Genomic DNA, 14,676 nt, shown 5'->3' with positions numbered 1-14,676 from the left:
GGCGCTGAGGAGAGCTGTGGTGTGCTCTGGTGGCACTGAGGAGAGCTGTGGTGTGCTCTGGAGCCCTCTGGTGGCACTGAGGAGAGCTGTGGTGTGCTCTGGAGCCCTCTGGTGGCGCTGAGGACAGCTGCGGTGTGCTCACACCCAGAAATCACGTGATCGCAACGTTAATTCAGCTGAATTAACGTTGCGATCATGTGATTTCTGGGTGTGCTCTTCTTGGGTGATGAGAATAACTTGGCAGCCGAGCTGTAGTCCACAAACGACATCGACACGTGGACGTGTTTCTCTACAATAGCATGGGGTCGTCTCATATAAGCATTGTGGTCCATCAATAAACTAGGTCTGTTTTCTCTTTAATAACATGGGGGTCATCTTAGAATCGTCTCATATAGGCCTGGGCCATGGCTCAGTGGTCCAGGTACCTTGGCTGGTAGCCCGAGACTGGCAGTGTGCCGCGGGTTCAACTCCCGATCCCCCAAAAAAAAGGGGAAAAAAAGAATCGTCTCATCAACATCAAAGGCATAAAGAATGTTGCAGTGACCTGGGTAAATCCATCCTCCCCAGAGGTAGACAGTATATTCTATCAGCACAGCTGTGTGGTCCATCAATAAACTAGGTCCGTCTCGGCAGGATGTTGTCGGGGAGGTGGCTCCGTATCGCTCACGATGGTCGCTCACTCATATCTGATGTTTCTACCGGAACTTGAACTAATTTGACGGCGGTAACATTTAGCGCCTTCTCACCGCCAGTTGATGCTTCATATGCGTTTGAGTGAAACCGCCGGGATCATTTTGTTTAATTATGAAACAGTTCTTTCCCTGAGACGTGATTTAAAAAAAAAAAGCTATGGTAATTCAGAATGGACAAAAAAAGATAACAAAAAAAACAGGATGTGTAAATGACGTCAGACTTCAGAGCTCTATACAGTTATTATATTGGAACATCCCGCTTTAACTGGCTCTCCTTATTGGTCACTTCAGTTCATCGATCACTTGATCACTCGAGTTCATTGATCACTTTAGTGCTTCAGTTGCTGCTGCTAGTCATGGCTGCCAGTTCGTATTTTTTTTCCCTCGCCGTTTTTTCGGTTTTCGTTTCTTTCGTTTCTGTCATGGATGCCAGTTCCCACCTGATGTTGTGTGGGAGTTCAGACTGATCCAGATTGTTCTGAATAACTGCTAGCTTGCATAATGTCTTGATGCTTGGACTGAGGTCTAAGACATACAGGTCACCTGGTCTGTTGTCTGCTCCAAAGAGGATGATACGATCTCCCACCATGCAACAGCACATCCTATACATCAGAGACGGGCCTTTCCCCTTTGGCTCAACCTTCTTCCAGGATAAGGTCTCTGGACTGAATTTCCACAGATCATTGAAGGTCTGGTTATTGTTCCTGCCACCAAATATGTACAGCTCTCCATTGTAGGTAAAGGCTGAATGATCCCAGCGTCCTTCTGGAAGAAACTGTGCAGAAGGGGTGCTCATCCACTGGTTGGTCTCTGTGTCAAACACTCTGATGGTGTTGTAGTGATCCAATCTCCCACCCCCAAATACAAACATATTTGTCCCTCTGAGGGTGTTGTAGTGCTGAGCCCACCCCCTCCAGCCCCCAAATACAAACATATTTGTCCCTCTGAGGGTGTTGTAGTGCTGAGCCCACCCCCTCCAGCCCCCAAATACAAACATATTTGTACCGATGATGGTAGCAGAGTGACATGATGAATCAGGAGGTGGAGTTCCTCTGGTGTTAATTAAAGACCAGACCATTGTGGTAGTGTCCAACTTGTAATGCAACAGCCTTGTTCCAGTAAAGCTCTGGAGCTCCATCCAGATGTAGCGTCCAGCAGAACATTTCTCACACCGTAGATGAGGTTGGATTTATCACGTCTCTCTGTAACACAATGCAGTCCTTCTGCTGCGCTCGCCCTCACTTATTGGTTCAGTGGTGCAAATGTCTCACAATGCTTAGACCAATCAGGCAAGGCCCATGAGTTGGGGTCGGCCAATCCAGGAAGCAGATGACCGTTGATCTCCTAATATGGCAAATTGATCGCCAGCAGAATCACAGTCCGGACCGGTTGTAGAAATCCACCGTTCTACACAGCAGAAAGTGTGTTCAGCTACACATTGGAAATAGACTGTAAAAAAGCTTCTTTCCTGAACAATCAGATACATGAAGGAACTGATCAGAAGCAAACAGGAGAACGCTACCCCCCCCCCCCCACCTTCACCCTCTTCTCACACTATTTAGCCTGAATTGCACCTTTCTGAACTAAATGTGTTGTATATTTATCCTACTGTGAAGTTGTTCACAAAGGTTCGCCTAACTTTGCCACTACAAGGAAAACATGTACATATGATACTCTTTATTTGAGGGCCTCCCATATCCAGCTTTTAATCTACAGTATGTTCACAAACTTTGTCCTTCACAAACATTATATTCCCAGTGCCAATGAATGGATGGTGTGAGACAGACAGTGTGTTCAGCTACACAGCAGACAGACAGTGTGTTCAGCTACACAGCAGACAGACAGTGTGTTCAGCTACACAGCAGACAGACAGACAGTGTGTTCAGCTACACAGCAGACAGACAGACAGTGTGTTCAGCTACACAGCAGACAGACAGACAGTGTGTTCAGCTACACAGCAGACAGATAGTGTGTTCAGCTACACAGCAGACAGACAGACAGTGTGTTCAGCTACACAGCAGACAGACAGACAGTGTGTTCAGCTACACAGCAGACAGATAGTGTGTTCAGCTACACAGCAGACAGACAGTGTGTTCACAAATAGTACCAAATAATGGCAATTAATGTATAGTCATTATTGACGTCATTCCCTCTTGTTGAGTGCTGATGCAATGGCGTCATCTGTGGATCTTTTCCAGCGACAGGCAGATTGTAGAGGGTGGAGTGTGGGTGGCCATTGGTTGTTGATCATCTCTCTGACAAGTTGCTCAAAGCATTTGCTCACACTGGTCCTCATTCACAAAGGAGAAATACGCTGCAGTGTAACGTATGCGTAAACAGATACTTAATATCATCGTATTTATCCGTCCGATCAAGCTGCGATTTGCAAGCCTGGCTAATAAGCCAGACCGAATCAGCCGTTGGCAAAAAGAAAATTGCCTGCCGGCGGATTACGGTCTGGAGAGGCTCAATTGTACGCCCATTTCCTACACCAAATAACTGGTGTGGCCAATCGGGACACGGTATGCAATATGGGCGGGCTTTGGTACAGTGACGTTCAATGCTTGAGACCTTTGACTGACAGTAGCTCTAACCAATTGCGTCAAAGAGAAAATGTTTGAACCCGCCCCCCGGGAAACAAGATCCATACACAGCATCTCCAGACTCAAATACCACACGACAGTGTGATTTGAGTCTGGCTTATTAGCCAGGCTAGCGATTTGCTCCCGTCTTATTCAGGGAAGCTGGTGTAATCACTTCATTTGTGCGGATCGCCGAGTGTATCCTTTCCGCATTTTTCCCAAGCGATTCGCCTGGTGTCGCCTGGTTTGATGGAACATCCACGCCCATCCCACACCATATAAGGCAACAGGAAATATCGAAATACGTCATCATAGCCTGCACGTAGAGGATTCCCAAGCTTTAAATTATATACAACAGCCGCGATGAGCTTGTAGAGCAGTTAATTTTGACAGGTGGGTCTCTGCACGGACAGATCTTCAAGCAAACCGCGCGAGTTATATGTATATAATTATAAACGAAACTTGCCAACTTGGCACGCATTGCTTCACTCCTTGTTAAATGTCAGAAGTTAACTGATGTTACAGTTACTTTCAGTTTCACATATAGAAAGAAGTTAATTTGTACAGTTCACCACACGACCAAATGCTATATTAAAACTCGGCAATGATAAAAGGCCCTATTGATTAGCCTACTGCGGTGATTGATTCCCTGCCCTGCACGGTCGGATTTGGAAAGCAAATATATGGACACAGGACATATTTTCTTTCTTTTTTTTCTTCTGGGATTAATTCGTTTTTGGACTAAAGGCTATATTTCATCCGATCCAACTATGTTGTATGTTTCCTCAGCTGCAGGTAAGAGTTGTCTATTCTGTGTGGCGTCCGTATGTGATCAATATAAATTAATACCAAGACGCAAATGGAGGCAAGATGGGTGCTTGCATCAAAGACATTTAGGCCTACGTGAAACTTTAATTGGCTGAGTCTCTGTCAACATAATTGTATGCTGATCAGCGAGTTACAGTGGTAATAATAATCATCATCAACAGCCTTTCTTGTCTGTCTGTCCATCATGTTTGTGAACAAGCGCGAGTGGAGGTGAGCTGGCTTAAAACTATGATATGACTGGCCGACTTTCAAACACGCTGATGCCATTCATTCAAATGATGTGGTCTTCTATTTTTTATGCTGCTGTCTGTCTGTCAGACCAGCATATCTGTGAAGTGTGAACCATAATGCATTTAATAGAGCCAAGTCGGGCCGGGCCGCCCGGGCCGGGCCGTGTTCTGTCTGTCCCTGACCAACAGGCCCATGGCAGGGCCGGGCTCACCGCGCCGTTATATTAATTTTCCAATGTGAATTTCACCCAGATTGGACTTGGTTCAGCTTGGCAGCATGCTGCTGTCCGCGTCCGTCTCCGCGCATGCTAGAAATATCCTAATAAATAAATAAAAAGGTGTCGTGCTTGCGGGGGCAGTTTCTGTATGGGACTCTAGGCTAACTTGCTTCTAGAATGCATGCATTTAGGCATAAAAGTGATACTTGGCTTTTATATAGGCTATCATTTTTTATGTGTCGCTTTGGATAAAAGCGTCTGCTAAATGACTGTAATGTAATGTAATGTAATGTATGTGCTGACCAATGTTGGGGACACATGCCTACATATTTTATCTGAGGTTTGGGGACTTCTAACATAATTTAACATGTTAAACACACACACACACACACACACACACACACACACATACACACACACACATTGAAGACGAAGGTGAGGACGCAAATTCCGATTGGCCGGAATGAGATGAATGATGATGTACGATGATAAGAGCACCGCTCACTTCACACAGGTGTGATTTTTCCTTCCTATATACAGCTTTTGTCCCCACAAAATATCCGCGACACAAACATTAAATGCCATCGACGATGAAGGGAAACGTTACGTCATCTTGTCCTCACGTCTCATATTTGTCATCCACAATGAAAGGAGAAATTAGGTTAATTATTGTCCGCCAAATATGATGTAAATTTGTGGCAACAGGCATTCTGATTGGCCAGTATGAGATGATGTATATGATAGGACCGCCCCTCACTTCACACTGGGATGGAGATCGTTAATTTTAATTAAGCTTATTGATAACTAGTACTCAATAAGCTTATTGATAACTAGTACTCAATAAGCTTATTGATAACTAGTACTCAATAAGCTTATTGATAACTAGTACTCAATAAGCGTATTGATAACTAGTACTCAATAAGCTTATTGATAACTAGTACTCAATAAGCTTATTGATAACTAGTACTCAATAAGCGTATTGATAACTAGTACTCAATAAGCTTATTGATAACTAGTACTCAATAAGCTTATTGATAACTAGTACTCAATAAGCGTATTGATAACTAGTACTCAATAAGCGTATTGATAACTAGTACTCAATAAGCGTATTGATAACTAGTACTCAATAAGCTTATTGATAACGGGTACTCAATAAGCTTATTGATTACGGGTACTCAATAAGCTTATTGATTACGGGTACTCAATAAGCTTGTTATCTGATTTTTCGGGTATCGGTTATCCAGCTCCATCCCTACTTCAGATTTTTTTAACACCGGAAAAAAAGATCTACAAGCTCACACTACGTTGCCATGTACTTTATAAACCAACGGTAGTATTTAAAGATGTAGTGAAATGAAAAATATGTTTTTCACACATTTAGAGTTTGTGTATTGTTATTATATTGACTGAAGCCCATATAAGTATATGTAGAAGAGCCTCCATTGGACTGAAGCCAATAGAAGTCTATGTAGGAGAGCCTCCATTGGACTGAAGCCAATAGAAGTCTATGTAGGAGAGCCTCCATTGGACTGAAGCCAATAGAAGTCTATGTAGGAGAGCCTCCATTGGACTGAAGCCAATAGAAGTCTATGTAGGAGAGCCTCCATTGGACTGAAGCCAATAGAAGTCTATGTAGGAGAGCCTCCATTGGACTGAAGCCAATAGAAGTCTATGTAGGAGAGCCTCCATTGGACTGAAGCCCTGTGAAGTGAACATAGATGTCGTAACTCTGTCGTAACACTCTGAGCCTTCCGTTTCAACTGAAACTTCAAAATAAAATTCCCCAAAACATCCATTTCATGCCATCTTTAAACCACTCAGGTTTATAGACCAACAGAGTAGGATTTTTACATAAATTATTTGACCCACAAATAGTCTTTTAACCACAACATACCTGGATGACATTGTTACTTCATAGCACCATTATTCCCGTAGACTTTTGGTTATATCGCATTAAAATAAGACGAGTGTTCCGGATTGACATGATGTGATAGAATGATCTGATGGCGAGAAAACGCTAATATTACTGCCGCCAAATTAGTTACATTTTTGCTAGAATCAGATCGTATCAAATATATGAGTGACCGACTGTCGTAAACAATACAGAGACACTATTTTTGGACCACAATGCTTATATGAGACGATTCCCAATGTTATTCTCAATTGTGTAGCTGAACACACTTTCTGCTGTGTAGAACGGTGGATTTCTACAACCGGTCCGGACCGTGATTCTGCTGGCGATCAATTTGCCATATAAGAGATCAACGGTCATCGGCTTCCTGGATTGGCCGACCCGACTCATGGGCCTTGCCGATTGGTCTAAGCATTGCGTGACATTTGCACCACTGAACCAATAAGTGACTGCGAGCGCAGCAGAAGGACTGCATTGTGTTACAGAGAGACGTGATAAATCCAACCTGATCTACGCTGTGAGAAATGTTCTGCTGGACGCTACATCTGGATGGAGCTCCAGAGCTTTACTGGAACAAGGCTGTTGCATTCGGACGCCACGTTTACTCATTCGGTGAAAACGCTAACAACAAGCAGATTGATGTGAACGTCTTCAACACAGTATCTTTGTGCTGGAGGAAGTTGACACCTGTGGCATCTGGAAGAGGAGAACCTAACCTTGAGGTTCCCTCCAGGCGTGATGGCCACACAGCTGTGCTGATTGAATATACTGTCTACCTCTGGGGAGGGAGGACTAGCCAAGGTTACTGCAACAAACATTATGCCTTTGATGTCAACGCCCACACATGGTTCACACCACAGGTTTCTGGGACCGTTCCAAAGGGGAGGAGCTACCATGCAGCCTGTGTCTTAGGGAAGGTCATGTTTATTAATGGAGGACAAACCCAGACTGGATCCACTAATGACATCTACAAGTTGGACACCACCACACTGGTATGGTCTTTAATTAACACAACAGGAACTCCACCTCCTGCTTCATCACGTCACTCTGCTACCATCATCGGGCCAAAGATGTTTGTATTTGGGGACGGGAGGTGGGATCAGAACAACACCATCAGAGTGTTTGACACAGAGACCAACCACTGTGTGAAGACACCTTCTACACAGATTCTACCAGAAGGACGCTACGGTCATTCAGCCTTTACCTACAATAGAGAACTGTACATATTTGGTGGCTGGAACTATAACCAGGCTTTAAATGATCTGTGGAAGTTCAATCCAGAGACCTTCTCCTGGAAGAAGGTTGAGCCCAAAGGGAAAGGCCCGTCTCAGACGTATAATATGTGTGGTTGCATGGTGCGCGATCGTGTTATCCTCTTTGGAGGATCCAGTGATGACCTGTATGTCTTAGACTTCAGTCCAAATCTCAAGACATTATGTAAGCTAGCAGTTATTCAGTACGGTCTGGATCAGTCAGAACTCCGACACGACATCAGGTGGGAACTGGCAGCCATTACTAGCAACAGCAAATACAAAGCCTAAACACTCACTGTCTAAACCAAAAGACATCCAGAGGAAGCACAGCTGCTTCTTGTTTGGTTCCTGCACCAAATCATCACCTTTTGATTGATGTTTGTGACCAATAAGGAGAGCCAGAGTGATTGATGTTTGTGACCAATCAGGAGAGCCATTAGAGTGATTGATGTTTATGACCAATCAGGAGAGCCAGTTAGAGTGATTGATGTTTGTGACAAATAAGGAGATCCAGTTAGAGTGATTGATGTTTGTGACCAATCAGGAGAGCCATGTAGAGTGGGATGTTCCAATATAATAACTGTATAGAGCTCTGAAGTCTGACGTCATTTACACATCCTAACTGGGTGGCGTTTTGTTCCTCCATTCTGAATTCACAAAGACCTTTTTTTTAAATCGTGTCTCAAAAGAACTGTTCCAAAAACAAACAAATGATCCCGGCGGCGGTTTAACATCATAGGTGAGCCAAGAGCGCTATCTAGTGGAGAAGAAACTCAACTAAAAAAAATAAAAGTGGTTCATGGCAGTGAAATAAAATTAGTTAGTTAGTTAGTTAGTTGCTGCAAGAGTGAGGTCTAGCCAACACCAACTCGGGATTCCTGGATAGCTGCCCTCCACAAATTCCTATCCAACATCAGGTTCTTGAGCTCTGCAGTGTTGTCTGCCAAACTGTCGCACCGCAGCACGTCTACATAGGTGGTAAGCTTCTTCCCCCTCCTGGCTTTGCCCTGGGTTGGCTCCCATAGAGTCAATTTACTTGCCTCTAGTTCTGGGTGCCTGACGCAGTGCCCTGCCAGCCTCTAGTTCTGGGTGCCAGCCTCTAGTTCTGGGTGCCTGACGCACTAACATGTCTAACTGGCTCTCCTTATTGGTCACAAACATCAATCAAAAGGTGATGATTTGGTGCAGGAACCAAACAAGAAGCAGCTGTGCTTCCTCTGGATGTCTTTTGCTTTAGGCAGTGAGTGTTTAGGCAGTGAGTGTTTAGGCTTTGTAATTGCTGTTGCTAGTAATGGCTGCCAGTTCCCACCTGAAGTCGTGTCAGAGTTCTGACTGATCCAGACCGTACTGAATAACTGCTAGCTTACATAATGTCTTGAGATTTGGACTGAAGTCTAAGACATACAGGTCATCACTGGATCCTCCAAAGAGGATAACACGATCGCGCACCATGCAACCACACATATTATACGTCTGAGACGGGCCTTTCCCTTTGGGCTCAACCTTCTTCCAGGAGAAGGTCTCTGGATTGAACTTCCACAGACCATTTAAAGCCTGGTTATAGTTCCAGCCACCAAATATGTACAGTTCTCCATTGTAGGTAAAGGCTGAATGACCGTAGCGTCCTTCTGGTAGAATCTGTGTAGAAGGTGTGTTCACACAGTGGTTGGTCTCTGTGTCAAACACTCTGATGGTGTTGTTCTGATCCCACCTCCCGTCCCCAAATACAAACATCTTTGGCCCGATGATGGTAGCAGAGTGACGTGATGAAGCAGGAGGTGGAGTTCCTGTTGTGTTAATTAAAGACCATACCAGTGTGGTGGTGTCCAACTTGTAGATGTCATTAGTGGATCCAGTCTGGGTTTGTCCTCCATTAATAAACATGACCTTCCCTAAGACACAGGCTGCATGGTAGCTCCTCCCCTTTGGAACGGTCCCAGAAACCTGTGGTGTGAACCATGTGTGGGCGTTGACATCAAAGGCATAATGTGTGTTGCAGTAACCTTGGCTAGTCCTCCCTCCCCAGAGGTAGACAGTATATTCAATCAGCACAGCTGTGTGGCCATCACGCCTGGAGGGAACCTCAAGGTTAGGTTCTCCTCTTCCAGATGCCACAGGTGTCAACTTCCTCCAGCACAAAGACACTGTGTTTAAGACGTTCACATCAATCTGCTTGTTGTTAGCGTTTTCACCGAATGAGTAAACGTGGCGTCCGAATGCAACAGCCTTGTTCCAGTAAAGCTCTGGAGCTCCATCCAGATGTAGCGTCCAGCAGAACATTTCTCACAGCGTAGATCAGGTTGGATTTATCACGTCTCTCTGTAACACAATGCAGTCCTTCTGCTGCGCTCGCAGTCACTTATTGGTTCAGTGGTGCAAATGTCACGCAATGCTTAGACCAATCGGCAAGGTCCATGAGTCGGGTCAGCCAATCCAGGAAGCCGATGACCGTTGATCTCTTATATGGCAAATTGATCGCCAGCAGAATCACGGTCCGGACCGGTTGTAGAAATCCACCGTTCTACACAACAGAAAGTGTGTTCAGCTACACAATTGAGAATAACATTGGGAATCGTCTCATATAAGCATTGTGGTCCAAAAATAGTGTCTCTGTATTGTTTACGACAGTCAGTCACTCATATATTTGATACGATCTGATTCTAGCAAAAATGTAACTCATTTGGCGGCAGTAATATTAGCGTTTTCTCGCCATCAGATCATTCTATCACATCATGTCAATCCGGAACACTCGTCTTATTTTAATACGATATAACCAAAAGTCTACGGGAATAATGGTGCTATGAAGTAACAATGTCATCCAGGTATGTTGTGGTTAAAAGGGACTATTTGTGGGTCAAATAATTTATGTGAAAATCCTACTCTGTTGGTCTATAAACCTGAGTGGTTTAAAGATGGCATGAAATGGATGTTTTGGGGAATTTTATTTTGAAGTTTCAGTTGAAACGGAAGGCTCAGAGTGTTACGACAGAGTTACGACATCTATGTTCACTTCACAGGGCTTCAGTCCAATGGAGGCTCTCCTACATAGACTTCTATTGGCTTCAGTCCAATGGAGGCTCTCCTACATAGACTTCTATTGGCTTCAGTCCAATGGAGGCTCTCCTACATAGACTTCTATTGGCTTCAGTCCAATGGAGGCTCTCCTACATAGACTTCTATTGGCTTCAGTCCAATGGAGGCGCTCCTACATAGACTTCTATTGGCTTCAGTCCAATGGAGGCTCTCCTACATAGACTTCTATTGGCTTCAGTTCAATGGAGGCTCTCCTACATAGACTTCTATTGCCTTCAGTCCAATGGAGGCGCTCCTACAGAGACTTATATTGGCTTCAGTCCAATGGAGGCTCTCCTACATAGACTTATATTGGCTTCAGTCCAATTGAGGCTCTCCTACATAGACTTCTATTGGCTTCAGTCCAATGGAGGCTCTCCTACATAGACTTATATTGGCTTTAGTCCAATGGAGGCTCTCCTACATAGACTTCTATTGGCTTCAGTCCAATGGAGGCTCTCCTACATAGACTTCTATTGGCTTCAGTCCAATGGAGGCTCTCCTACATAGACTTCTATTGGCTTCAGTCCAATGGAGGCTCTCCTACATATACTTATATGGGCTTCAGTCAATATAATAACAATACACAAACTCTAAATGTGTGAAAAACATATTTTTCATTTCACTACATCTTTAAATACTACCGTTGGTTTATAAAGTCCGGAACACTCGTCTTATTTTAATGCGATATAACCAAAAGTCTACGGGAATAATGGTGCTATGAAGTAACAATGTCATCCAGGTATGTTGTGGTTAAAAGGGACTATTTGTGGGTCAAATAATTGATGTGAAAATCCTACTCTGTTGGTCTATAAACCTGAGTGGTTTAAAGATGGCATGAAATGGATGTTTTGGGGAATTTTATTTTGAAGTTTCAGTTGAAACGGAAGGCTCAGAGTGTTACGACAGAGTTATGACATCTATGTTCACTTCACAGGGCTTCAGTCCAATGGAGGCTCTCCTACATAGACTTCTATTGGCTTCAGTCCAATGGAGGCTCTCCTACATAGACTTCTATTGGCTTCAGTCCAATGGAGGCTCTCCTACATAGACTTCTATTGGCTTCAGTCCAATGGAGGCTCTCCTACATAGACTTCTATTGGCTTCAGTCCAATGGATGCTCTCCTACATAGACTTCTATTGGCTTCAGTCCAATGGAGGCTCTCCTACATAGACTTATATTGGCTTCAGTCCAATGAAGGCTCTCCTACATAGACTTCTATTGGCTTCAGTCCAATGGAGGCTCTCCTACATAGACTTCTATTGGCTTCAGTCCAATGGAGGCGCTCCTACATAGACTTCTATTGGCTTCAGTCCAATGGAGGCTCTCCTACATAGACTTGTATTGGCTTCAGTCCAATGGAGGCTCTCCTACATAGACGTTTATTGGCTTCAGTCCAATGGAGGCGCTCCTACATAGACTTCTATTGGCTTCAGTCCAATGGATGCTCTCCTACATAGACTTATATTGGCTTCAGTCCAATGGAGGCTCTCCTACATTGACTTCTATTGGCTTCAGTCCAATGGAGGCTCTCCTACATAGACTTATATTGGCTTCAGTCCAATGGAGGCTCTCCTACATAGACTTCTATTGGCTTCAGTCCAATGGAGGCTCTCCTACATATACTTATATGGGCTTCAGTCAATATAATAACAATACACAAACTCTAAATGTGTGAAAAACATATTTTTTATTTCACTACATCCTTAAATACTACCGTTGGTTTATAAAGTACATGGCAACGTAGTGTGAGCTTGTAGATCTTTTTTTCCGGTGTTAAAAAAATCACAACAGTGTGAAGTAGGGATGGAGCTGGATAACCGATACCCGAAAAAATCAGATAACAAGCTTATTGAGTACCCGTAATCAATAAGCTTATTGAGTACCCGTAATCAATAAGCTTATTGAGTACCCGTTATCAATAAGCTTATTGAGTACTAGTTATCAATAAGCTTATTGAGTACCCGTTATCAATAAGCTTATTGAGTACTAGTTATCAATAAGCTTATTGAGTACTAGTTATCAATAAGCCTTCAGTCTTCAGTGTGTGTGTGTGTGCGTGTGTGTGTGTGGTGGTAGTAGTACTGCTCTCAGACCAGCAGAGGGTGACATTTGCACGTTTCTCTCTCTCTCTCTCTCTCATTGGTTGCAGAGGTCAGGTGACCAGTCAGCCGTGCTGTGGTTGGACCACATCCAGGAAGCCATCCACACAGCCAATCAGGACGAGGTGGAGGCGCTTATATGTATGTACACACACATACGCACGCACGCACACACACACTAATACTGCTGTTTGTTTCATTCAACATGAGCGCCCCTCACTTCACACGGGTGTGATTTTTAGATGTGAACGTTCATTTGTTAAAAAATGTTGTGCACTTGTGTGTGTGTGTGTGTGTCTGTGTGTGTGTGTGTCTGTAACAGTGTCGGCGGCGCTAGCAGACATCAACCGCGCCGTGTCCGAGGGAGACTCCCAGAATGCACTGCGGGCGCTGCAGAACCCCAACGCTGCCATCAGGGGAGTGGTGGCCGAGTGCGGTACTGCATACCAGACTGAGCTGAGCCAGAGTCAGCTGAACAACTCTACTACAGGTAACATATTATGGTATAACTGACCCAGAGTCAGCTAAACCAGGGGTTCTCAAAGCCCTGGTTTTGGCTCAGCAGGGTCTCCTCATAGGACACCCCCCCTCCACAACCCCCCCACAACACCCCCTCATCCCCACAACACCCCCCTCCACAACCCCCCCACAACACCCCCTCATCCTCACAACACCCCCCCTCCACAACCCCCCCACAACACCCCCTCATCCTCACAACACCCCCCCTCCACAACCCCCCCACAACACCCCCTCATCCCCACAACACCCCCCTCTACAACCCCCCCACAACACCCCCTCATCCTCACAACACCCCCCCTCCACAACACCCCCACAACACCCCCTCATCCTCACAACACCCCCCCTCCACAACCCCCCCACAACACCCATAAGCATTTACAACATTACGTTTAGATGACACTGGAACTGTTTGTATTAAAATGGTAAATGGTGCATTTATATAGCTCCTTTATCCAAGGCGCTTTACATAGATTGTGCATTACATTCACCCATTCACACACACATTCATACACCGATTGCAGCGGAAGCCATGCAAGGAACCAGCACATCGGGGGCAATTTGGGGTTCAGTGTCTTGCCCAAGGACACTTCGACATGTAGACCCATGGATCATTGGACGACCTGCTCTACCTCCTGAGCCACTTCAATCAAAGTAATTTCATAGTCAAACAGAAACCGAGGGCGACCACTACACGCACGCACGCACGCACAAGCACACACACACACACACACACACACACCATAATTCTCTCTCTCTCTCTCTCTCTCTCTCTCTCTGTCTGTCTCTCTGTATCTCTATCTCTGTCTCTCTCTCTCTCTCTCTCTCTCTCTCTCTCTCTCTCTCTCTCTCTCTCTCTCTCTCTCTCTCTCTCTCTCTCTCTCTCTCTCCAGGCAGCCCAGACAGTGAGTGGGTGAGTCTGGCCATAAAGGACACGTTCCATGAATATTTCTACAACCTCCAGAGTGGAGAGGGAAGCTGGCTGGAGCCGGACGCGTTCCAACACAACTCCACCCACCTCAGCACAGAGCAGGTCCAGGTAGGGTTCCATCCAACACAACTCCACCCACCTCAGCACAGAGCAGGTCCAGGTAGGGTTCCATCCAACACAACTCCACCCACCTCAGCACAGAGCAGGTCCAGGTACAACTCGTTTGATGTTTTTAGGACTACATATCCACCATGTTTGATGTATTTAGGACTAAATATCCACCATGTTTGCTGTTTTTTTAGGACTACATATCCACCATGTTTGATATTTTTTTAGGAA

At 44.9% G+C, this 14,676-nt stretch overlaps 1 protein-coding gene across 2 annotated transcripts in view; it reads left to right on the top strand.

Annotated features, from left to right (window-relative positions):
* Positions 1-14,676, top strand: part of iqgap2 (IQ motif containing GTPase activating protein 2) — a 169,413-nt gene that overhangs the window by 111,742 nt on the left and 42,995 nt on the right. For both annotated transcript variants that reach the window (XM_079518014.1, XM_079518015.1), the window contains 3 exons: positions 12,941-13,031; positions 13,213-13,380; positions 14,300-14,445. In XM_079518014.1, coding sequence (XP_079374140.1) covers positions 12,941-13,031; positions 13,213-13,380; positions 14,300-14,445 — 405 coding nt within the window. The remainder of the gene's footprint in view (positions 1-12,940; positions 13,032-13,212; positions 13,381-14,299; positions 14,446-14,676) is intronic.

Source organism: Electrona antarctica, assembly GCF_951216825.1.
Source record: "Electrona antarctica genome assembly, chromosome: 13".
Classification (NCBI taxonomy): Eukaryota; Metazoa; Chordata; class Actinopteri; order Myctophiformes; family Myctophidae; genus Electrona; species Electrona antarctica.
The sequence above is the reverse complement of the archived record's forward strand: the minus strand, read 5'-3'. Positions and strand labels throughout refer to the sequence as shown.